This window comes from Indicator indicator, chromosome 4, assembly GCF_027791375.1.
Source record: "Indicator indicator isolate 239-I01 chromosome 4, UM_Iind_1.1, whole genome shotgun sequence".
Taxonomy (NCBI): Eukaryota; Metazoa; Chordata; class Aves; order Piciformes; family Indicatoridae; genus Indicator; species Indicator indicator.
The window spans coordinates 10,996,352-11,018,817 of NC_072013.1; the positions used below are offsets into that span (position 1 = coordinate 10,996,352).

Below are 22,466 nucleotides of genomic sequence, written 5' to 3' on the forward strand. Positions count from 1 at the left end.
AGTAGTGTGGGTGCCACTGGGGCCCCAGGGGTCTGCAAATCCCTGTGGCGAGACCTTGTGGGTTGGAGGGGTGGCACCAGGGGTGGCAAAGCCATGGAGGGGGAGGATGGGGCCATGGGCAGCGAGGCATATTTGTGGGGAGAGCTTGCTGACCACTCTCTTTGTGTCCCTAGACTCCACCTGCCCCACAAAGGTGTCTTCTCTTGCCTGCAGGGCAGGCAGCCCGGCCGATGGGGACCCAGGAGGATAAGGCACCGGCCGGCGGTGTATAAGTATGTGGCGTTTTTATTGCCTTGCACAGGCTGTGCAGTCCCAGCAGCTGCTGCAACCTTTCTGCTCCGGATCTCTCCTCCCTCTCGCCCACGTCTCACCCCACCTCACCCTCTCGTGTCGCACTAACCAAGGCCACTGGAAGCCAGGCTGCTTTCCTGCTGCCCCTGGCTCTAACCTTCTTCTAGAGGGCAACTCGCTGCCAGACTTGCATTGTCTAACGTGGTAGGCCTTGTTTTGGTGGTGTTTGGTCAGCTGGGGTGTTCCTTCTCTGTGTGCTAGCCATTATGGGTGTTAGGGCCGTAGCAGCTAGACCCTGTGCATGCTGAGTGCTTTGAAGACCTAAGATGACAACACTGAGGGGGTGACTTTGGCAAATGGATGAAGCAGCCTGAAGGTCAATAGGGCTGGAGCTGCCAGACTTGGTGGGAAAACAGGGCCTGGGAGGCAGTTATGACTAATGGGACACTCTCACTGTGTGGAAGTCAGTGCCTAAGCTAGCCATGGTGTTGGGGGCTCAGAAGTGCTTCCAAGAAGATGTGGAAGTTGGGATAAGTCCCAGGCCTCCTTCCCAGGCTCCCTATGCCATGGTCATTGTGGAGCAGCACAGCTGTCTGGCCAGGATTTGGCTGTGCTGCTGTGAATGGCAGGCAGAAGTGCTGAAGTGGAACACCCCCTCCGAGGACTGCTGCTTCCTGGCTTCTGCTCAGCAGTTTCTCTGGGTATCATTCCATCTGCATGGCATCCTGGGCCTTCCTGACTTCCCTGATTGGTCTCCAACTTGCCTGACCTTGTAGACATAAAAGCCTTGTGTCCCAGTGCTGCTTGGGAGTCCAGTGTTTGGAGGTGTTGGAAGTGAGAGGCAGTATGGCTGTGGTTAGTGCTCTGCAGAGGAGAGGCAGTGGATGGGCTTTGGAGAAGCCCAGAGCCATGGTGTGAACACCAGAGGGCACAGTTGCTCCTCGGAGCTCTTCAGCTGTGCAGCTCCAGCACTTTCCTTGGGGTTTGCTTCAGCTGGGTGTTGTGGCATGTCCCCTCTGAAAGGCTGCTGGCCTTGTCTTCTTGTCCTTCTGCAAAGGAGGGCTTTGCAAAGCATCCGTGTGGAGCTTTTTGTGTGTGTGCTGCCAGGAGTGCAGTGGCTGGTGAGCTCGCTGCCTTAAGCTTGTCAGACACTGCTGTGGGCTGGCTGATGCTCAGAAGAAACAGCCTGCTGCAGAGGCTTGCATGTCCTGGTAGCACTTGTGTGGAGACACACAATGGCACAATGGCACCTGGAGCCTGGGTTGCTCCCCCTGCTCCAGTGGTCTTCTTCAAAGCATGTGGGGTCACTCCATGGGAGTGGGAGCAGAGAAACTCAAGGAGCAGAGTGAGGCATCCCTTGTGCAACTACACTGCAATGAAGCACTAGCCCATGCCAAGAAGGGGGGAAGTGGTTTCCTCCCTGCACTGGCAGCACCTCTTGCCCAGGGATCTCCTCTCCCCCTCTCTGGGATGGCTGGAGAGAAGAGCCTGTTGGTGAGGCTGCAGAAGCTGGCAGATGTGGGGATGTTAGGATGAGAGGAGAAAAGGAAGCATGGAAGAGCAGATATGCTGAGGGCAGTTAGAACAAAAAGGTTGGAGGAGCAAAAGAATCAACTTTTCCTGCCCTCCCATTTGTAGCAGAGGGTCAAGCTGGTATTTAGCAAACCCAAGAAGTCACAGATTTAACACTGATAAAAGGAATTACTTTAATTTTGACATGAGGCAGGGGAGAAAAAGATTCAGTAGCTCACTGCCACGAGGTGAGAAAGTGAAACCAAAGATTAGGCTTGGTATCAGTAGCAGAGTCACAGTCAAACCAACATCTGTGTTTTGGGTGGTAAGTCAGCATGTGCCTGGCTTAGTCACAGGGTCACAATGAAGGCTTGGGGTGCAGAAATAGGAGGGGTCTTTCCTGTCTTAGCCTCAGACTTGTGGGGGAGTGAAGATTACTGGGGACTGGGTTTCTCAAGGGTGCTGGGCAGTTCCCCCACCTCCTTTCAGACACCTGCAGGGATTGCCACCTGCAGGTTTCAGGTTTATGGGACCCTACAGGAGGAGATCTTAGTAAGTCACTGGAGGAAGGAGGAGAACGACAGCAGGAAGGGTTGCCTGGCTGGCTCTTGGCCTTCCCACTCTCGCTGCCTCCATGGAAAATGGTTGGGAGAAGCTGTGTCCAGTTCTGCACTCCTCAATTTAAGAAGGACATTGAGATACTTGAATGTGTCCAGAGAAGAGCAACGAGGCTGGTGAGAGGTCTGTGAGGTGAGGTTGAGGGAGCTTGGGGGTGTTTAGCCTAGAGAAGAGGAGGGTCAGGGGAGACCTTATTGCTCTCTACAACTACCTGAAGGGAGGTTGTAGACAGGTGGGGTTGGTCTCCTCTCTCAGGCAACCAGCACCAGAACAAGAGGACACAATCTCAAGCTGTGCGAGGGGAAGTTGAGGCTGGAGGTGAGGAGAAAGTTCTTCACAGAAAGAGTAATTGACCAGTGGAATGTACTGCCCAGGGAGGTGGTAGAGACACCATCCCTGCAGGTGTTCAAAAAAAGATTGGATGTGGCACTTGGAGCCATGGTTTGGTTGTCAGGAGGTGTTAGGTATTAGGTAATAGGTTGGACTTGATGATCTCTGAGGTCTTTTCCAACCTGGTTGATTCTTAAAACAAACAAAACCAAACAACCAACAAAAAACCCAAAACAAACCAACCAACCAACAACAACAAAAAAACCAAGCCAAACCAAACCAAAACCAAAGAAAAAACACTTTCTTGCTCACTGGTCTGCTTGACTTGGGAGGGATTTTGGGGCCAGGTACAGTCTACCCTGGGCATCCTTTTGGGCTGTTACCATTTGCAAGTTTGGGTCCTGCCGGCTAGGACCTCCAGGAGGGAGGTGGGACTGTGGCAGGGGGCGAGGACCAGCAGGCAGTGTCAGTGGGGGGTGGTTCTGATGTGCATGTAGGCTGTGGAGGACAGGGTGAGTAGGGCAGGCATGAGATGGCTGGAGAGAAGCTTCCTTGACTGGAGACAAGCCACACATATCATAGATTCATGGAATGGCCTAGGTTGGAAGGGATCCTAGAGATCATCTACTCCAACCTGCCGGCCGTGGGCAGGGATGCCTCTCAACTAGACTTGGCTGCTCAAGGCCTCATCCAACCCGGCCTTGAATACCCCCATGGAGGAGACATCCACAACCTCCCTGGGCAACCTATTCCAGAGTGCCACCACCCTCATACTGAAGAACTTCTTTGTAAGATCCAGTATAACCTACTCTTCCTCAGCTTCAAACCATTCCCTCTTGCCCTATCACTAGACACCCTTATGAAAAGTCCCTCTGCAGCCTTCCTGTAGGATCCCTTCAGGTATTGGAAGGCATTGGAAGACTCTGGAGACTTCTTCTCTAGGCTGAACAACCCCAGCTCCCTCAACCTATCCTCATAGCAGAGGTGCTCCAGCCCTTGGATTATCTCATCTCTTAGAAGTTTTTTTTTTCTCTGAACAGGTGGCTGTTAATACCATGATTTTAATTTCCTCTGATAGAACATCCTCCCAGTCCCAGTAAGTGGGTATCAACAGCAATGGATTGGGAACTGTTCCTGGGATAGAACACCCTGCCAGTCCCAGTAAGTGGGTATCAACAGCAATGGACTGGGAACTGTTCCTGGGACTGACAGGATGTTCTATCCCAGTAAGTGGGTATCAACAGCAATGAACTGGGAACTGTTCCTAGGGACCCTTCTGCAGCCTCTCCTCCACAGCTGGCACTGTGGTCACCCTAGAGCTGTGAGGATGCTGGGACCTACTCAACTGCTAGTGGCAGCTCACTCTTTCCTGGCACTGGTAAGGGAAATCTGAAGGACACATACCCTGTGTAGGAAATGGGGCAGAGCCCTACATCCTTCAGCAGCTGCCAGGTTTGAAGGAAGAGAGAACTGAGAAGGGGTGAACACCTCCTGCCTGCTCTGGGCATCATGTCCCCTTCCCTTTTGGCACTGTGAGAAAAGAGTTGAACACAACAGCAGCTTTGGTGTGGAGAGGTTTGCTCACGTGTCCTTGCCTGCCCCGAGCCCCCACCACTCAGCAGAGGCCATTTGGTCTTTCTGCTGTGACACAAACAGCGGCAGTGGTGGGAGCTCAGCCTTCAGGCCTGGCTCCACTCTGGTTAATGGTTTCCTGTGAACCACTTTCAAGGCAGCTGTCCTCCTTCATTGCGTTGGCAACAACCTCCCCTGATGTTTTGTTATGATTGCTTTACTGTACTCTCTCTTCAGGCCCCAAGGAGCACTGGACGTGGTCCAAATCCATGCAAGCTCCTACAAACAAAAAAGAGCTCACTGTCTAATTTTACCCATGACAGCAGGCAAGGGGAAGGGGCAGGCAGGAGGAGACAGGGTGTGAAAGGATGAGGTCCCAGCTGTGGCCACCAGTGCTCAATACGGCCACGTGCATGGCTATCGGGCTCCCATCCAGGGGTAAATGACTGAAATAACAGCAGCTGGTGACTCACACCTTGCAGGCTTCTGGAATGAGCTGGCCTTCGACATGACGACCCCCTGCTCTGCAAAGGCCAAAGTCAAGATGGGTTTCATGGTCCCAAAAGGGAGCTGGGTTTGCCTTTGGCCAGCAGCAGGTCTCTAGGGGCAGCTGTGGGGGGACCTGGATAACAGTGAAGCGCAACGGGGAAGTCCCCAGCCTGGCTGTGAGAGGTCTCATGTGGGGGTTTGCAGCACCAAGGGGAGGTAAAAAGCTCCTGAGACATCTGTGGAGCCCACCCAGACCGGACACTGTCCATAACTCAGGACCAAGTTACCTCCTTCTGCATGAACATGGCAGGTGGCTCGGCTCCTGTCAGCCCCGCAAACCCCTTAACCGAGGTCCCAACGAGGTAGGAGCGAATCACCTCCTCGGCGAGTTCCTCCTTCATTGGCCTCTTCGGTTTTGCTCTTGCCGCTGGAGGGGAGCGGTGGCATCCCCTCGGTGCAGTCGGGCGGTCGCAGGGCAGCCGGGTGCCGGGGCAGGACACCCGTTTCTGTTTGTGGGCCCCTCCGGGCACGGGCAGGCGGGAGGAAGTGCGGTCGGTGACTTTAACGAGCCCTGTCGGGGTTCGAGCGACGCGGGAAGAGGCGGGGAGCAGCCCAGCACTCGCTCTCCAAACTAGGACTTGGCCGGGGAGGGCTGGTCCCCGCCGCTGCTGCGCGGTCGCCACCCACCCGCTCGGCGCCTGGAAGGGACCCCCTCTGCCGCTCCGGAGCAGGTCATGGGGGCTTCTCCCCACGCTCTCCTCTTCTCTCCTCGTCCTCCTCTTTTTGCTGCTTTTGTTTGTGCCGGGCGGGGGATGGGAGGGGGGCGGGGAAGCCAGCCCTGGGTTCGTGGGTGCTGCTTGGGAAGGTGCTGAATCTCGTCCTGCTGGGGAAGGGCGGGGGGAGCAGACCCCAGAGTCACCTCCGAGACACTCAACCTTACTCCTGCTGAGCTGTTTGCTCCTGGGGCTGAAGCGAGCCCCTTGGCTGAGCTGACGGCTCCACGGGACACAGCTGCCGTGGCACTCAGTGGCATCTGGCTATCGTTTCCCCTTTGGATACAGGGCATGGGATTTTTCGGCCAGGGCTGTGTTTCCAGCCACCCAGTGTCCTGCCTGTTACAGCACTGGCTGCATCCTGCCAGTCTGTGTGGCACAGGTATGGCTGTGGGACATCTGCAGGTGGCAGAAGACAAGCAGTGTGGGGAGCCAATCTGTGCTGGGTCCCCCGGGCCCTGGCCACTTTGCCCTGGGATAGTTTAGGGAAGCAGTACAGACTTGTGGGCTCCTGGCACCTCCTCTGGTGCTGGTGGAAGTGAGATGCCCTGCTTCTGCTGGGACCAGTGGAATGCCTTTCCCAGTCCCTGCCATGGGGCGGAGGGGGGCATGCAGCTCCCATCTTTCTGTTGTCAGTGCCTGCAGTTGTGTGCCTGGGGCTCTCTTGGCTTTGCTTTGGGAGGTGCAAAGGTCTTTACCTGCTTTTTGGAGGTCCGAAGACTTAACCAGCCCTGGGAATCGCTGCCTGTGCTCTGCACCTGTCATGCTGCAGCTTTGTCTTTACACCAGGTTCATCATCTCCTCCCTGGGGCTGCTGCCCCAAACAGGTTATGCATATTGACCAGCTCAGGATAGCACCACACTGGGATTTTTGTCCCCACTGGCTGGGGGAAAACTCTGGGGTTGCTTATGGAGTTTGGATCAGACAGCTGGGCTGTGGGACCAGCCTCCCTTTAAATAGCATGTCCCTTGTGTCCCTCCTCTACGGGAGGCACAGAACTGTGCATGCTGAAGGAAGAAGCCAGCCCTGGGGAGGATGGTGGGAATCTGCTAAAGAAACCATTGACTGGGCGTCCAAACTGCCTGGAGGTCCTGCTTAGCTCCCCACCACTTTGCTTTATGCATGTCACTCTGCAAAGGGAGATCAGAGAGAGAGAGAGAAGAAAATCCCAAAGTCCCTCCCAGCCTGTGTTGCTGGTCCTGCTGATGGGACCAAAATAGAAACTGCGTGGCCAGCCTCTCCCTCGACCCTGCTCTGCCTCACCCCCAGTGCACTGGAGGTGGTTGCTCACCCCCTGTGTTTCATCCTGGATTAATTCACTGCCTGAGGCCATCAGGCTTGCCAAACACAGCAGCAGATTGTTTAAATCAGGGCTGTTGGGTTTCTTGATAACCAGGAGGCAGATTATTTACTGTAGTGGCAAATAAACTTCATAATGTTATGGTGGTGGAAAGTTGTCAAGGGATATGAATGCCCAGAGTCAGCCCAGGAGCCTCCAAGGAGACTGCTTTGGTTTAAATTAAGACAAAACACTGTCTTCCATGGATTTTGGGAAGGAAATCACATTGTTGTAATGGGAACATGACTCTGAGCCTTAGGGCTGGCACAGCTTTGACTTTATGAAGCATAAGTGGAGGGTCTGAGCAAGTCTGGCAGATGTGCCTTAAAGCAAAACTCAGGTTCACCCTGGAAAGGTGATGAAGGGGTGGTGGCACCAGGGCATTATGCAGAGCTTGGGAAAGGCAGGATAGAGCTTCCACCAGAAGGGTGTGGGGGTTGTGCTAAGAACTGGTAAACAAATTCTAAGGCCCTTCTACTCCAAGCCCCTGCTCACCACAGCAAACAGAATTTGAGAGCATTTTCCTGTGGAGGGCTGGGCAGGAGGGTCAGGTGGCAGACCCCTTTGGTCTTGCCTTGATCCAGGCAGGGCCAGACACTGGGGACAGCATTCAGGTCACTCTGTGGTCTTGGGCAGTTCCTTCAACGTGGCTTTGCCCCCTGGAGAAGTTTTCTGTGACAAGCTGCAAAGACCTCAGGGCTGGGAGAAGGTCCTCTGTAGCTGCATGCATGTGACCACCACCCAATTTCTAAGCCTTTGCTTTGCCTTCTCACTAGGAGGAAGGTGCGAAGTCTTCTGGAGCAGCCCCAGGTCTTGCTGGGAGACTGGTGGGAACCTGTTCCCCTCTGAGTGCCCTGCAAAGACCTGAAACTGCTTTCTGCAGCTTGGAAGGGCAACCTTAAGGTTACAGCAGTAATCTCCTCCTCCGCAGTATGAGGTGACAGTACAACTGAGGATGTCCTTGGCTGTGGTTTGCCTTGGGAATGCCTTACTCTTCCAGCCTGGGAGTCTGGGAGTGAGGTGCTGTGGCCCATGTAGGCAGTGTTGGTGGTGGCACTTGTTGCAGTAGATCAGATGAATGCATCCTAAAATAGAAGGTGAGCACAGCCCACAGCTCGCCCCTCATGATGCTTTGAAAGGCTCTTGGTTTAGACTGAGCCTCCCTACCCCCGTGCTGTGGGGGGAGCCACATCTCCTTGCTTGTGCTGGACCCAGCACAGGAGAGCTCCTGACTCTTTTCTTTGTGTGATGTAGAAGAGATTACAGCTGGAGGGGAGATTTGGGGTAGAAGCAAACTGTGCAGTTTGGGAACTTGCTGATCACTGCTCACCTCGCTGAAAGCAAAGCCTGAGGTCTGCACCAGAGCATGACCAGTGTTCTCCCTTCCTCAGCAGACCTCATCTGTGCAGGCTGCAATTCATGGCATGTTGGAGAGGGCTGGCCGGGGAACCTGAGGGTGAGGCAGGGTCAGTGACTGATGCTTGGGAGCAGGGTACAGGGTCTCAGCAGGGATGGTGGGAAGATTGAGTATCAGAGCACTGAAATGAGGGGTTGGTGTGAGCTTGTGATGGAAACTGAGGCTGAAAGCAAGCAGTGGTATGTCAGCAGAGCAAGGATGAGCAGCAGCTCCCTGGATGGGCTCCAAGGCTCTTGTCCTTTGGTCCCTGCAGTGTCCTGGCAGAGTGGAGACAGAGGCAAAAGGCCAGGAGATCTTGGTGTTGTTCAGGGATGGCTATTAATAACACTTACACTTTCCCTGGGATTGAGCTGCATAAGGCAAGTGTCCTTTCCAGGGAAAGACAGATTGTAAACTGAAATGGGCTCCTGATTGCCTGCTGCCAACTCCAGTGCCACAGCAGCTCCCCAGCACCACCAGCAAGCTGGGATGCAGGGACACAGCTAGCTGCCATCAGGATGGGCACTCGTCACGGAACAGGGCAAACCTCTTCAACTTCTTTCCTTTGCTGTAGCCCCGTGGTTGGAAAAAATGCTTTCCAGTCAACTAACTGGAGGTTTGCTAAAAGGTCAGGAGGAACTGATGGTGTTTTTTAAGTCAGACTGCTCAAGGCTTGTGTGTTTTGCTGTCATTAGTGCCCTGCAGCAGGTTCCTCTTGCCACCCTTGGTGCCAGGAGCAGGATGCCAGATTTGGCACTCTATGAAGGTAACCTGAGATCTCTCTTGCTTCTGGGCACTGGCAGAAATAGACCAGGCTGCTGGAGGCACAGAGGGAATAATAACATAGAGGAAAGGCTGAGCAGACATGTGGCACAGCATTCCTCTATGTATCTAAGGGTGCAGAGGGCTTGGTCAGTGGTGGTACCTGGGAGTTTACCTGAGGCTAGTAAAGCAAAGCAGAAAAATAGAGCAGAATATCAGGAAGCTCTTCCTAATGGGGGCAGTGCCTATGACCTGGGGAACACTCTGTGTTTAGCTCTAGGAGTCAGCCTGTTTGGTTTTGGAGCTACCACCACTGCAGGAGGGATGGCTGCTACCTGCCCAGAGAGCAGGATCTCCAGATCAGCTGATCCACCAGCTGTGTCCACTGAAGTTACAAGATGCAAATTCTTCCTCTTCAATCCCTGCTTGGCTTTCCAAGGGCATACATAGATCCTGCCACTGAGGTTAGCTCTGTCTTCAGAGTAAGAGATTGCAAGCTTGCTCTGAGTGCCCATAGAGCTTCCTGCAGTTGTCTCCTCCCCCCTCAGCTCCTGAGGACAGCAGTGTTGCCTGCCTGTGCTCCAGGACACATTCCTGCATCAAGAGCATCTCTGCCCACCAATACCAGGCAAGGAATGCAGGAGGCTGAGGAGCTCTGAGGGATCTTGTTAGGAAAAAAAACCTCCAAAGAGCTCTGATTGCAGATCATAAGCAGACCAGAGCTCCTTCCTCATTCATAGGAGATTGAAAAGATAGTGCACAGCTGCTCATAAGTGTAGAGTTGATATCCTAGTGCTTGCAGCAGAACTTCCTTTCCTTCCACTGTGCACATGCCAGGCTGCGTCCACCCAGCTTCCCTACCTGAGCTGAGCAAGGCAGTCTGCAACCAGCTACAGGTGCTGGCTCTTCTCCTTCTCATCCCAGCAACAAAGAGTGGAGATCCCAGAGATGTGATAGGATCACCCAGAGAAGCCCAAGGGCTTCCAGGTCTTAGCTCCACTCATGCTCCTCTCTGCCTGGTTTGTGGTTCCCCAGCTGCTCTGCACTCAGCTCTGCTGATGCACATCAACCCTGGGTACCCCCAGCAGTTTGTCCATCTGCTCCACCAGTGGCAGCTCTCAACACTTGTGATACACCATTTGGAGCTCATATTCGAAGTAGGTTGCAAGAGATGGGGATGTCTTCACCCATCATATCTGAGCTGCCACGTGCTGCTGTTGTGGGCTGTCAGATGATTTCCTGCTAATAACCTTCACCACTGGTGGCCAGAGCATGCGTCCATGTGCCACTTGCAGAGAGCAATGAAGATAAAAATGGCTGTAATCAGCTATTACCCAAACATAAATGTCAAGCCAAGGTTGTTCTAGCAGATTTCCTCACGAGACTGTGGTGCAAAAAGGAAGGAAGCTGTGTTGAGAGATCTTCCTGCCCATAGCAGCAGCTCAGCAAGCAGTAGAGCAGCCTCATGCAGGAGGGAGCATGCATTCAGCTGGCTTGGAATGTAAGTGGTCAGTACATCTCCCTCAGCAGCTAAAGCTGGCCAAAAAGGGTCTGCTGCAGCATGCCACACCCAGGCAGTGTTCTTCCTTGGGGTTTTTAATCCCATTTTATTTGCTCAGACAATTTTCAACCCCCACTGTTGATGATGCAATCTACTGTGCATCATCCTGCAGACGATGGGGAGAAGGGGCAGGAGTGGAGCACTGTAGTATTGGGGACAGGCTGGGAGCAGGGTGATCAGAAAAATGTGCTTTTGGCCTCTGCAAAGCTGCATGGGTCTCGGTGGGGTAGTATTTAACCAGCTGGTGACCAAGAACTTGCATTGCTCACTCTGGTGGGATTTGAGACCCTCTGAGGAGATGGCACTTTTGTTTTTGCTTTCAGTTCAGCCAGACTTAAGCTGCCCTGGTGGTGCTCTCTGGAGGGAATTGCTGTCCTTTCTCCCTGTGCTAAGTTATTTGAGTACAGGCCTGGCACTGAGACTGTAGAAACTAAAAAGCTGGCTTCCTTGGCTACTAGCCTGAAGGAAACCAAACCAAGCCTGGTCTTCTCCAGAAATACAAAATCAGCTTTGTGCTTATCTAAAAGAAACATAGGTGCAACCCAGTGGGTTTCTTGTGCCACAAACACTAAGCAAAAGCTCCAGATTGTGGTCCAGAAAATAAGACACATGTCCTATCTTACATCTAATTTCCAAACAGAAAGGGAAGTTTCTGACACATTTCCCTGTTTGTGTGGACTTTGGGTCAAAGGAGGTTTGGGTCAGGGTGTTCTCCTGAAGGTCCTCTGGTATTGCTGACCTGTAGGCAAGTGCATGAAGGAGCACGAGAAGGGAGGAAGGTAGAAGCAAGTGGAGCAGATGCCAGTCTTAGTGCAGTGGTGGGCAGCATGTCTGTACTCTCATGGTGGATAGAGGAGATGCTTTGTACAGCATAGAAATTGTTGAGAGTGACAGTGGTGGCTTGTGTGTGCCTGCAGGCTCCCCTGATCTGGAGTTCCCTGCCTTGGGAACAACCGAAGGAAGAGAAGTTTGCTTCTACCAAACTGTGGGTCTTGGTGGTTTGGGTTTTTTTAGTTGTCCTTAAATAAATCCTATTTAGCAGCTGAAGAGGTAGTGGCTGGAGGGTGGGAAGTGAAGCACTAGCTCTGGAGGAGGGGAATGCTGGAGCTAGGCAGATTCAGCCCTTTCCACTCCAGCCTCTGCATGCCAAGCCACCAGTGCTGAAAGCGCTGCAAGATCTTCCACCTGTGGCTGGGGCTTTCCACAGGCTGCCACAATGTCCGGGCAGCCTGTCAAGCTTTGAGGGCTGGGCAGGGAAAGGTCAAGACTCCCCAGTAAAGCTCTTTCCATAAAGAGAGGGAAGTTTTGTGCAGGCCAAATGGGATGATTTTCCTAGCTTTCCTCCATGCTACTCCAGCTCTCTCAGCCAGCTTCTACCAAATCTGTCTGCCCTGCTTTAAACTGCCTGGTTGGTTTTCTTCTTGAGGACTCGTCAGGGCTAAGTTTCGATTTGCTATGAACTTGTTAGGGCTGATGCTTAGCCAGAGTGGTTCCCATGGACCAGGTGGTCTGTTCAACCAAGTAACAAGTGATAGAACAAGAGGAAATGGCATCAAGTTAAAATCATAGCATTGTTAGGGTTGGAAAGGACCTCAAGGGTCATCCAGTTCCAACCCACCTGCCATGGGCAGGGACACCTCACTCTAGATCAGGTTGCTCAGAGCCACATCCAGCCTGGCCTTAAAAACCTCCAGGGATGGGGCTTCTACCACCTCCCTGGGCAACCTGTTCTAGTGTCTCATATAGATTCATAGAATGGTTAAGTTGGAAGGGACTTCCAAGATCATCCAGTTCCAACCCCCCTGCACCAGGCAAGGAACTGTTCCAATTTAACATGGTGCATATAGTAGGAAGAGTTTCTTCACTTGAAAAGAGTTACCAGGTGTTGGAATGGCTTGCCCAGGGCAGTGGTGGAGTCCCCATCCCTGGAGTTATTTAAGAGTTGTGTAAATGTGGTGCTGAGGGATATGGTTTAGTAGAGCACTTGTCAGTGTTAGGCTAATGTTTGGACTCAAAGATCTTAAAGTTTTTTTCTAATCTAGGCAATTCTATGATTCTGTGACCAGCATGAGGAGGGTCGAAATAGTCAACAGCACTGATTGGCACCTCAGAGTGCCAGGAGCTCTGCCAGTCCCACAGCCATGAGCAGGGGTTGCAGAGGGTCCTGGCCAGGCAGCGACACCTGCCCTTCCATTGCAGCATCCCTGGGCTGAGCTGTGAAATTCAAGGAGTGGGGGAGCTGTGGGGAGTGGGGGAGCTGTGGGGAGTGGGAGCCCCAGCGATGCATCTACCCAGTGAGCAGGTCCTAGACCTGCTATGCACCCCAGGTGGCTTTGCCATGTCACCCTGTCCCCCACTGTCCCCTCCTCCCCCTGCCCTGAGCCCCACAACCTGACCTTGGGGATTCATGAGGGAGCCTACTTAATTCCCGGTCTCTGTGTTAACAGCCACCATCCAGCTGTGATGGAAACCTTTAAGAGGCATTTTGGGAGGAAGGGGCAGCGACGCACCAGCGTGGTGGCTGTGCCCACGGGCAAGGCCAGGCGACGCTCCCAGGCCGGGCTGCCCTCCGCCTTGCTGGCCGAGCGCCGCCGTGGCTCCGGCACCCCGCCGCCAGCCCTCTCCTGCCTCGGCCAGCACCGGCCCCCCGGCTGCCGCCGCCGCCGCCGCTCCAGCACCGCTCCGCCCTGCCTCAGCCCCAGGTTCGCCGTGCAGACCAAGCGCGGTGGCCGGGCAGGAGCCATCGACACCCACCTGCTGGGTCCCTCCATCCTCTTGGCCAGCCTCATCCCCACCGGCGAGCAGGCAGATAGGGCACCCCACACCAACAGCTCCAGACCCGATTCTCCGGAGGATAGTGGCTTCGAGCGGGGCGGGCCTGAGCGGTGGGCCGAGGAGAGGTGGCTGGCCATGCTGCCCCGGCTGCGGCCGCTCCAGACGGGGCTGCTGTCCCGTGGTCCCCGTTGCCTGCGGCGTGCCTCCTCCCGCCTCCTGCCCACAGAGTCCATTTACAGCCGGGCCGCCCAGGGCTTACAGGGCCGCTACCGCCGCCTCAGCCAGCGCCGCCGCTCCAGCGATGCTCCCCGGCCCGGGCTGCTGCCTTCCGGACAGCTGCGGCTGGGGGCCCAGCGCTGTGCAGGGGCAGCTGCAGCCGAGTGCCGCTCTGCTGCCCTCCCTGAGTGCTTGGGACCGGAACCCACTCGCCACACCGCCCCAGACGGCTGGAGCCCCCGGCTGCTGTACGTATAACGGCAGCGTGTCAGCTGGCCATGCCTCGGGCAGGGGAGGCTGGGTGCAGACCCAGGCTTGGGGGGAAGTAGGGAAGAGCTTTGGCTGCCCTCAGTGTCTTGCAGTGCTTCGTGCATCCCTTGAGCATCTCCCTCTTGGGCCAGCGCTGCCTCTGATGCTCTTGGTGCAGTCTCTAGGGCTTGTGGGCATTCCCTGCTGCCAGCCTGGAGCTGGAAGGGGGTGACGAGCTTGGTTGTGGGCTGGAGATGCACACTTTCTCCATCTAGCTGGCTCTGCTGCTTATTTCTTCCAACCCAGTGCATCTGTAAGAAAGTCAGTAGCCCCAAACAAACAGTTGCATTTTGGGGAGACAAGCTGGCTCCTGAAAACACCCCAGGCTCTGTGATGCCTTAGCATAGGAGAGCTGTGGGGAACCTCTGTGGGCCAAAGGCTCTGGGTTGTTCCTGCAAAGGCAGCCCTACCAGCACAGCTTGGTGTACCATCCCAGGCTGTTTTGCAATGGATATGTCATCCCTGAGGGCTCTCACCCCGCAGGCCCAGGCTGTGCCTTTTGCTGGGTGTGGGGTATCTTCAGCTGAGCCATCAGCAGTGTGGCCAACACATCCTCCTCCTGTGGTGTTGCCTTGCTGGAGTGAGCATTCCTTGGCCAGTGGTGCTGAAGATTTGTCTCATTTCCAACCAGTGGATGCTTTTCTGTTCCAGCCTCATCATCCATCCCAGAAGCAGGTTGTGCTTTGTACAAATTTCTCCTTCCCTGATCTAACAGCCAGTCCTCTGGTGTCTTCCAGGAAAGCTATTGCCAAGTCCAGCCTCCAGCACATGGTAGCCCAGCCAAACCCTGCACTAGCCCTGAGGAGTGACTCGGAGAGGCAGATACGCAGCACTGTGGACTGGACTGTAAGTTGTAGTGTGTTGTGCTGGACATTGCATGGATTGGGCTCCTGGCCAAGAGACAGCAGGCTCTTCCCAGGCTGAGACTTCCCGAGTGACTTTGGCTTTGACACATTATGGCCTCTGCCATTGCCACCAGCTGGTTATAGCGTCTGTGCTGCTGGCAGCGTTCCTTGATGCTGCAAGGAGAGGCTGTGCACACACAGGTGGTTCCTGGGAGGATGACATGGTTGCTCCACTGCCAGCTCTTCTGCTCCTGGAAGCCAAGGTGGCTGGGGCTAAGCAACAGGAGCAAGCCCCTGCTCCTTCGCAGGCAAAGTCTGGCAGGTTTTAAGCTGCACCATAAGGCCATAGAACAGAAGCTGTGGCAGGAGAGTCCCTTGCATTGAATTTGCCCCCATGCCTCTTCTCAGAAGGTGATGAAAGCAGCACCCTTGTGCAGGACACTGTAACTGGGCTGTAAGTCTTGGAGCTGTTCCCTGTAGCCTTCTTGTTTCCAGCAGGTGGGACATGGCAGCAACTTCCCGAGGTTTCCTCTGTCCAGGTGTTTGCCCTGGTTGTTTTATGCATCTTGTTTTCTGGCCTACACCTAGCTCCAACCTCCTACAGCCCAGCATTGTCCGTTACCTCATCTCTCACCCAAAGCGTTTTGGGGACTCGGATGCCTGTCTGGGCTTGCTCTCAGAGAAACACACTGCCTTGTGCCTTTCAGGAGACTGCAGTCTATGGGGAGCACATCTGGTTTGAGACCAATGTTTCTGGGGACTTCTGCTACGTTGGGGAGCAGAACTGTATGGCAAAATTGCTGGTGAGTCACCTGGGGTCACCACCTCCCCAGCAAGGGCCACAGATGTGGGCTGTGGTGTCACCTGGCCAGGAGACCATGAAGGCTCCACTGCTTCTGACATGTGGGAGTCTAGTGGGCTGCCACAGTGGGGAGTGTGTCCCTCCTACCTTTGTGTGCTGGAGGGCTGTATCTTCAACTTGTGCCAGTGCTGAGTTTACAATGGGAACCTAACTCAGGGCTGCTGCTTGCCTGGAGATGATACAATGATATTCCAGGGAGAGGCTGTTGGGATCCCACTTCCTTAGAGGAAAAATCTGAATCCAAGATCTTTCTGTAGAGGAGAAAAGTGATCACTAGAGACCCAGCCTGGTGCTTCCTGACCTTGTGGGCAGCATTGATCTTACAGGGTTGCTAAAGTCCTCTCTCCCAGCTTGCATGCTCAGTCCTGGTTGTGGTGCAGGACATGTAGCACTGATGCCACCCTGTGCCTGCCTGTGGGGCTTACCGTGGGATCTCTGCATCTGCCTTCCAGACCAGCTTCCATGGTGCCCTCAGGTAGTGTCAGAAGAGGCCAAGCACTGCATGACAGAACAGTGGGAGAGCACTTCCCTGCTTCATCCCAGATTCGAGAGCATCTGCTCTGGACACATGCTTAGATCACTTCAAGGACTCTATGCTGTGTCTAACTTTTCTACAGGACTTGTTCTGTACCCTGAAGTATATGAAGGAGGTGTGATGGGAGGCAGAGCTTGCCAGCCTCTGAATACTGCTCTTCACATGCATGTTTCCTCTTTTCTCATTCTCCAGCAAAAACCTCTCTCCAGGCGTAAATGTGCAGCCTGCAAGATCGTGGTGCACACACCCTGCATCGAGCAGCTGGAGAAAGTGAGTAGAGCCTGCTAAGCCCTATCTGTGCCTCACCAAGCTGTAACAGCCTTTTGCTGGGCAGCCCTTCCTTTTGGGTAGTGAAACACAGGAGGACTGGGGAACTGTAAAGAGGAATCTTCTGAGGGGTCGGTCCCAAAAGGAGCATCTAGCGATGTGATTGGGACCCCAGGCCCATTTTGTTCAGTATGTGTAAGGAGTTTTGTGGCAAGCACCAAGCATCTCCAGAGGCTCTGTAGTAGGTTTCTTTCAGATACTGATCCCTCTTGTTTGTTCAATCTGCAGATAAATTTCCGCTGCAAACCTTCCTTCAGGGAGTCAGGATCCCGGAACGTACGGGAGGTGAGAGATGTGCCTTGGATCCTGCCCCACATCTGCCCCCTGCTTCCCAGTTTGGTGGCAAAACCTTAGATGCTGCCAGGAAACTGCCCATCAGAGTGCAGGCATCGTGCTGCCTCCTGGCTCAGGGAGGTGGCATGGTAAAAGGGATGTTTCTTTATGAGGCAGCAGTGCAGACTGGGTGTGAGGAGTGAGAAGCTTACAGATAGCAAATGCAGAGCATCTGCTGGTTTGCATGTTCTAAAGCTTCTGCATGTGCATGGGGGGATCCTGCCAACAATGTTTGCTGAAGAGGTTTTTTCCTCCTTGTGCTGGTCTCTAAGCACATGGAGGAGACTGTGGCAAAGAACAAGGCCCCAAGTCTCCCAGTTTGGAATAAGCAGTATGGGCTCACATCTGCTTTTATCACTCATCCCTGACCTGCATGCCACCTGTACTCCAGGTAGCAGTGGAAGATGCCCACAGTGGTGCTGTGGGACCCTTTTAACCTGTGTTTTAATGTACTGGGCATAAACAGTGGCCTGGAACATGTCTGCTCAAGAAAGATGTTGAGTTGCTCAAACATGTCCAGAGAAGGGCAACAAAGCTGGTCTGGAGCACAAGCCCTACGAGGAGAGGCTGAGGGAGCTGGGGTTGTTTAGCCTGGAGCAGAGGAGGCTCAAGGGGGGACCTTATTGCTCTCTACAACTACCTGAAGGGAGGTTGTAGCCAGGTGGGGGTTGGTCTCTTCTCCCAGACAACCAGCAACAGAACAAGAGGACACAGTCTCAAGCTGTGCAGGAGGAAGTTTAGGCTTGATCTTAGAAAGAAGTTCTCCACAGAAAGGGAGATTGCCCATTGGGATGGGCAGCTAGAAAATGCCAATGTGACCTGCTGAGGAGAAGCTTTCAGCATCACTTCAGATCTTTGTGGCAATACAGAAACAGATTCAAAGCCCCTGTCAGTTTCTGCCTGTGTTATTGTGATCCCCAAAGCTGCCAAGAGCAGGGTGTTTGGCCCAGCTGTGCTGGCCTGTGAACCTGCACTCCTTCTTCTCTCTTAGCTGTCCTACCTGCAATGCTGTTCCAAATCCAGGGCTGCAAGAGGAGGCTGGGATTTAGGAAATGTGGTACTTTGTTATAAAACTTCTGACCTCCTTTCAAATGCTTCTGCAAGCCCCAGCCCTCACCCACCATAAGCCTGTGGGAGGGAGAAGGTAGCTGTGAGCAGCCTTGCTCCCTCTCCCTGTGGGCAGAGCAGGCAGCAACTAGGGCAGGCTGGCAGGGCTTGCCCTGGGATGAAGAGCGGAGTGATGTGGGTGTAGGGGGCTTGGGGCTGACACTGTCCTTGAGGAGCTGCTCTGCTGAAAGCACTTCCATCTTCTTGCACAAACTGTGCCTCCCTGGGGATTTTCCCACCTTCCACCTGCACGTTTTTCACCTGGTGCTGGGGGTGTCTGGGAAGAGATGTTAAGGGATGGAGTTGTGATTTATGGCCAAAGTGGAGCTTTGTGCTGCTGCTTGCCTGCTCCCTGCTGTGTTTCCTCTGTGTGATTCTTGGTCTTCTTAGTCTTAGCAATTCTTTCACTCCACTTCTCCCTATTTTTGCTGGTTTTAAGTCCATCTTCTCTGAAGACCTTAATTTGTCATCTTGCCCTTGATTAGCCTTCTCCCGGAGAGTGGGGCTGGTGCATGTGAGCAGTGGAAGAAAAAGAAAGATGCTGAGTTGCTCAAACGTGTCCAGAGAAGGGCAACAAAGCTGCCCTATGAGGAGCAACAAACAAGCCCTATGAGGAGCAGATGAGGGAGCTGGGGTTGTGTAACCTGGAGAAGAGGAGGCTCAGGGGAGACCTTATTGATGTTACAACTACCTGAAGGGAGGTTGCAGCCAGGTGGGGATTGGTCTCTTCTCCCAGACAACCAGCAACAGAACAAGAGGACGTGGTTTCAAGCTATGCAGGGAGGAAGTTTAGGCTTGATCTTAGAAAGAAATTCTTCACAGAAAGAGAGATTGCCCATTGGGATGGGCTGTCCAGGGAGGTGGTAGGGTCAACATCCCTGGAGGTGTTTAAGAAAAGCCTGGATGAGGCACTTAGTGCCATGGTCTAGTTGATGAGTTAGGGTTGGGTGACCAGGTGGACTTGATGATCTTGGAGGTCTCTTTCAACCTGATTGATTCTGTGATTCAGTGGGCTTGTTGCAAGAGCAGAGGTGCTGGCTGGCCTGGCTTCATTCCTCCTGCTGCCTGTTCCTGTGTTCCATCACACACTGGGCCCTTCATTCACCTTTTTTCCATTACTTTTTTCCCCCCTCCCCCACAGCCCATCATTGTCCGGCACCACTGGGTACACCGGAGGCGGCAGGAGGGGAAGTGCCGTCAGTGTGGCAAGGTGAGAGAGCATCTTATTTTTTTTCTCAGCCTGAAGGAAAACTAAGGTCAAACTAGAGGTCTGGGGAACAGGGACATCCCACCATTCCCAGCTGGCAGCAGCAGCAGCAGCATCCTACAGGAAAACCAAGGCGTGTGCCCTGTTTTGCACAGTGGAGCACTTCATAAGTGCTTCCCATACAGACAGGTCCTCCCCCTGGCCCAGTCAATCCTGATGGGGACAGTCTTCCTGAGATGCTTTCCTTGAGCAATAGGATGCCCCTGCAGAGTCTGGTGGCCTCCTGGATTGAAGGAGGTTCTGCTCTGCCCTGGTGAGGCCGCACCTGGAATATTGCATCCAGTTCTGGGCTCCCCAGTTCAAGAGGGACAGGGATCTACTTGAGAGAGTCCAATGGAGAGCTACCAGGATGATGAAGGGACTGGAGCACTGCCCTGAGGAGGGGCTGAGAGCCCTGGGGCTGTTCAGTCTGGAGAAGAGAAGACTGAGAGGGGATTTAATAAATGTTTATAAATATCTGAGGGCTGAGTGTCAAGGGAGGGGACAGGCTCTGCTTAGTTGCACCCTGGGATAGGACAAGAGGTAGTGGATAGAAACTACCACACAGGAGGTTCTACCTCAACATGAGGAGGAACTTCTTCACTGTGAGGGTCACAGAGCACAGGAACAGGCTTCCCAGAGAGGTTGTGGAGTCTCCTTCTCTGGAGACTTTCAAGACCCATCTGGATGTGTTCCTGTGTGACCTGTGCTAGATTCTGTGGTCCTGCTCTGGCAGAGGGGTTGGACTTGATGATCTCTGGAGGTCCCTTCCAACCCCTAACATCCTGTGATCTGTGATCCTATGTGGTGCCACAGTGATGGTTAGAGCTACCTGACAGGAATCTGAAGGGCTCGGTCTTTGTTAATGTCTTTCTTAGGGGTGGGAAAGTCCAGTGGGATGGCAGAAAGCTGTGAGGGAATTCCCTAAACCGCTTCTCTTTCTCTCCACAGGGTTTCCAACAAAAGTTTGCCTTCCACAGTAAAGAGATTGTAGCCATCAGTTGTTCCTGGTGCAAGCAAGCAGTAAGCAAAGCCCCCACTGAACATCTTACCAGGCTGTTCTACACCTGTTGACCCTTGCTTTCTCCTGGTATTCCCCAGGCTGCTTCTTTGTAGCCTGCCTTTAACAGCTCCTCTTGCTGGGAGAGGTTGTACTGTGGTAGCTGCCAGCTCCTGTGGGAAGCTTTCTCCTCATCATCTTCCCATTACAAAGTTCCTGCATGGTTTCCTCCAGCACTTCCTGCACTGGCATGGGGAAGCTGAGAGGTAGAGAAGGTGGCTGTCCTGAGCAAAGTGAGCAACTGAGTTTTCTCTCTGTCTTCTCCTTCCTCAGTATCACAGCAAAGTGTCATGTTTCATGCTGCAACACATCGAAGAGCCCTGCTCACTAGGGGCTCACGCTGCTGTTGTTGTTCCTCCCACTTGGATTCTACGAGTCCGGCGGCCCCAGGTAAGTCACCTCAGCTCTTGTGGCTCTGTCATGACTCCTGCTTGCCCAGCAGCTCCTCACCAAGTTTTTGGGTTTGTTTCTTTTCTTTCCAGAATCCACTGAAATCTAGTAAGAAGAAGAAGAGGACATCGTTCAAGAGGAAATCCAGCAAAAAGGGGGCCGAGGTAAGGAATGAGGCAAGAGGGAATGAACTTGGGTAGGGAGGTCGGGGTGGGTGGGCAGTGAGGAAGCAGGGCTGGGAAACAAAGGGGCTTTACTGGGTCTGTGCTGTGGTTAAGGAGGGTGAGGAGTAGGGAGCAGGGCACAGCCCAACTATAAGGCTTATAAGGTGGCTGGGGTGTCACCCTCCTCCCACTCCTGACCTCTGTGATGTTAGGGTTCAGCTGGAGGTGGGAGCTTGTGTTTCCCTGGGTTTGTTGAAGGATGTGCAGTGTCTCTTGCAGGAGGGGAGGTGGAAACCCTTTGTCATCAAGCCTATGCCAGCTCCTCTTATGAAGCCTTTGCTGGTGTTTGTGAACCCCAAGAGTGGTGGCAATCAGGTATGGCCTTGTCCTACATCCCTGTGAGAAGCCAGTTCTGTAAGGGCATTGTCATTTTGCTGCTGAGGTCTTGTCAGAGCTTAGGTGATGTCTCAGCTGCAGAAGAGGCAAGACAACTCCTGCAATGCCAGTTTCATAGAGTCACAGAATTGTCAGGGTTGGAAGGGACCTCAAGGATCATCTGGTTCCAACCCCCCTGCCATGGGCAGGGACACCTCACACTAGATCAGGCTGCTCAGAGCCACATCTATCCTGGCCTTAAAAACATCCAGGGATGAGGCTGCCACCACCTCCTGGGCAACCTGTTCCAGTGTCTCACCACTCTCATGGTGAAAAACTTCTTCCTAACATCCAATCTCAATCTACCTGTTTCTAGTTTTGTTCCATTCCCCCCAGTCCTATCACTACCTAATATCCTAAAAAGTCCCTCCCCAGCTTTCTTGTAGCCCCCTTAAGATACTGGAAGGCCACAATAAGGTCTCCTTGGAGCCTTCTCTTCTCCAGACTGAAATGCCCCAACTCTCTCAGTCTGTCTTCACAGGAGAGGTGCTCCAGCCCTCTGATCATCCTTGTGGCCCTTCTCTGGACACATTCCAGAGAATTGCCCAGCAATTCCCACCTAGGTCAGGCTTTGCCTGAGTCTTCTCAGAACAATGTTGTCTTGACCTGGCCCCAGAACCCAGTAGATGGCCACCTTCTGCCATCCACTGGGAACTCCCTGTTACCTGAAGTCTTTTTTCCTCCCCATAGGGAGCCAAGATCATCCAATCCTTCATGTGGTATCTCAACCCACGGCAAGTTTTCGACCTCAGCCAGGGTGGACCCAAGGAGGCGTGAGTGCTGATGGGGAGCAGCACCCTTCTCTCCCTCATCCCTCCCCAGAGCTCTTTACACATCTGCCAGAATGCTCCATAGCTCCCTTGTGCAAAGACCTCCAACAAGTTCATGCTTTGAGAAGGCTGTGTAGGATACCTTGTGGTCAGTCAGTGTTTCCCGCCAGAGGGCTGGTCTAATCTGAAGGTTGGTGGTGAAGAGACCAGCTGTGGGGTGAGGTTCCCAGACCTAGTTGATTATGTTCAGTTAACACTGTGTGAGTCTTGCCTGCTTGCTGCATTTCATTTTATCCATGTGGACACCCAGCTCTTCCTCTGCAAGAGCTGCTGAAGCCAAAGTTCCTGTGGCTTTGCCCACTGCTGAGAACTGCTGGGGCAACAGGGAGGGAGACACACACATGAATGCCAGAGGCTCTGTGAGGGCAGAGACCTCCTGCAGCTGCTG

General features: G+C 53.7%; 1 protein-coding gene across 1 annotated transcript in view; it reads left to right on the plus strand.

Moving 5' to 3' along the window:
* DGKZ (diacylglycerol kinase zeta) overlaps nt 1-22,466 on the plus strand; it is a 48,717-nt gene that overhangs the window by 7,177 nt on the left and 19,074 nt on the right. The window contains exons 2-11 of the mRNA XM_054400076.1: nt 14,682-14,790; nt 15,497-15,592; nt 16,379-16,456; nt 16,742-16,798; nt 19,095-19,163; nt 20,151-20,222; nt 20,533-20,649; nt 20,742-20,813; nt 21,093-21,188; nt 21,939-22,021. Coding sequence (XP_054256051.1) covers nt 14,682-14,790; nt 15,497-15,592; nt 16,379-16,456; nt 16,742-16,798; nt 19,095-19,163; nt 20,151-20,222; nt 20,533-20,649; nt 20,742-20,813; nt 21,093-21,188; nt 21,939-22,021 — 849 coding nt within the window. The remainder of the gene's footprint in view (nt 1-14,681; nt 14,791-15,496; nt 15,593-16,378; nt 16,457-16,741; nt 16,799-19,094; nt 19,164-20,150; nt 20,223-20,532; nt 20,650-20,741; nt 20,814-21,092; nt 21,189-21,938; nt 22,022-22,466) is intronic.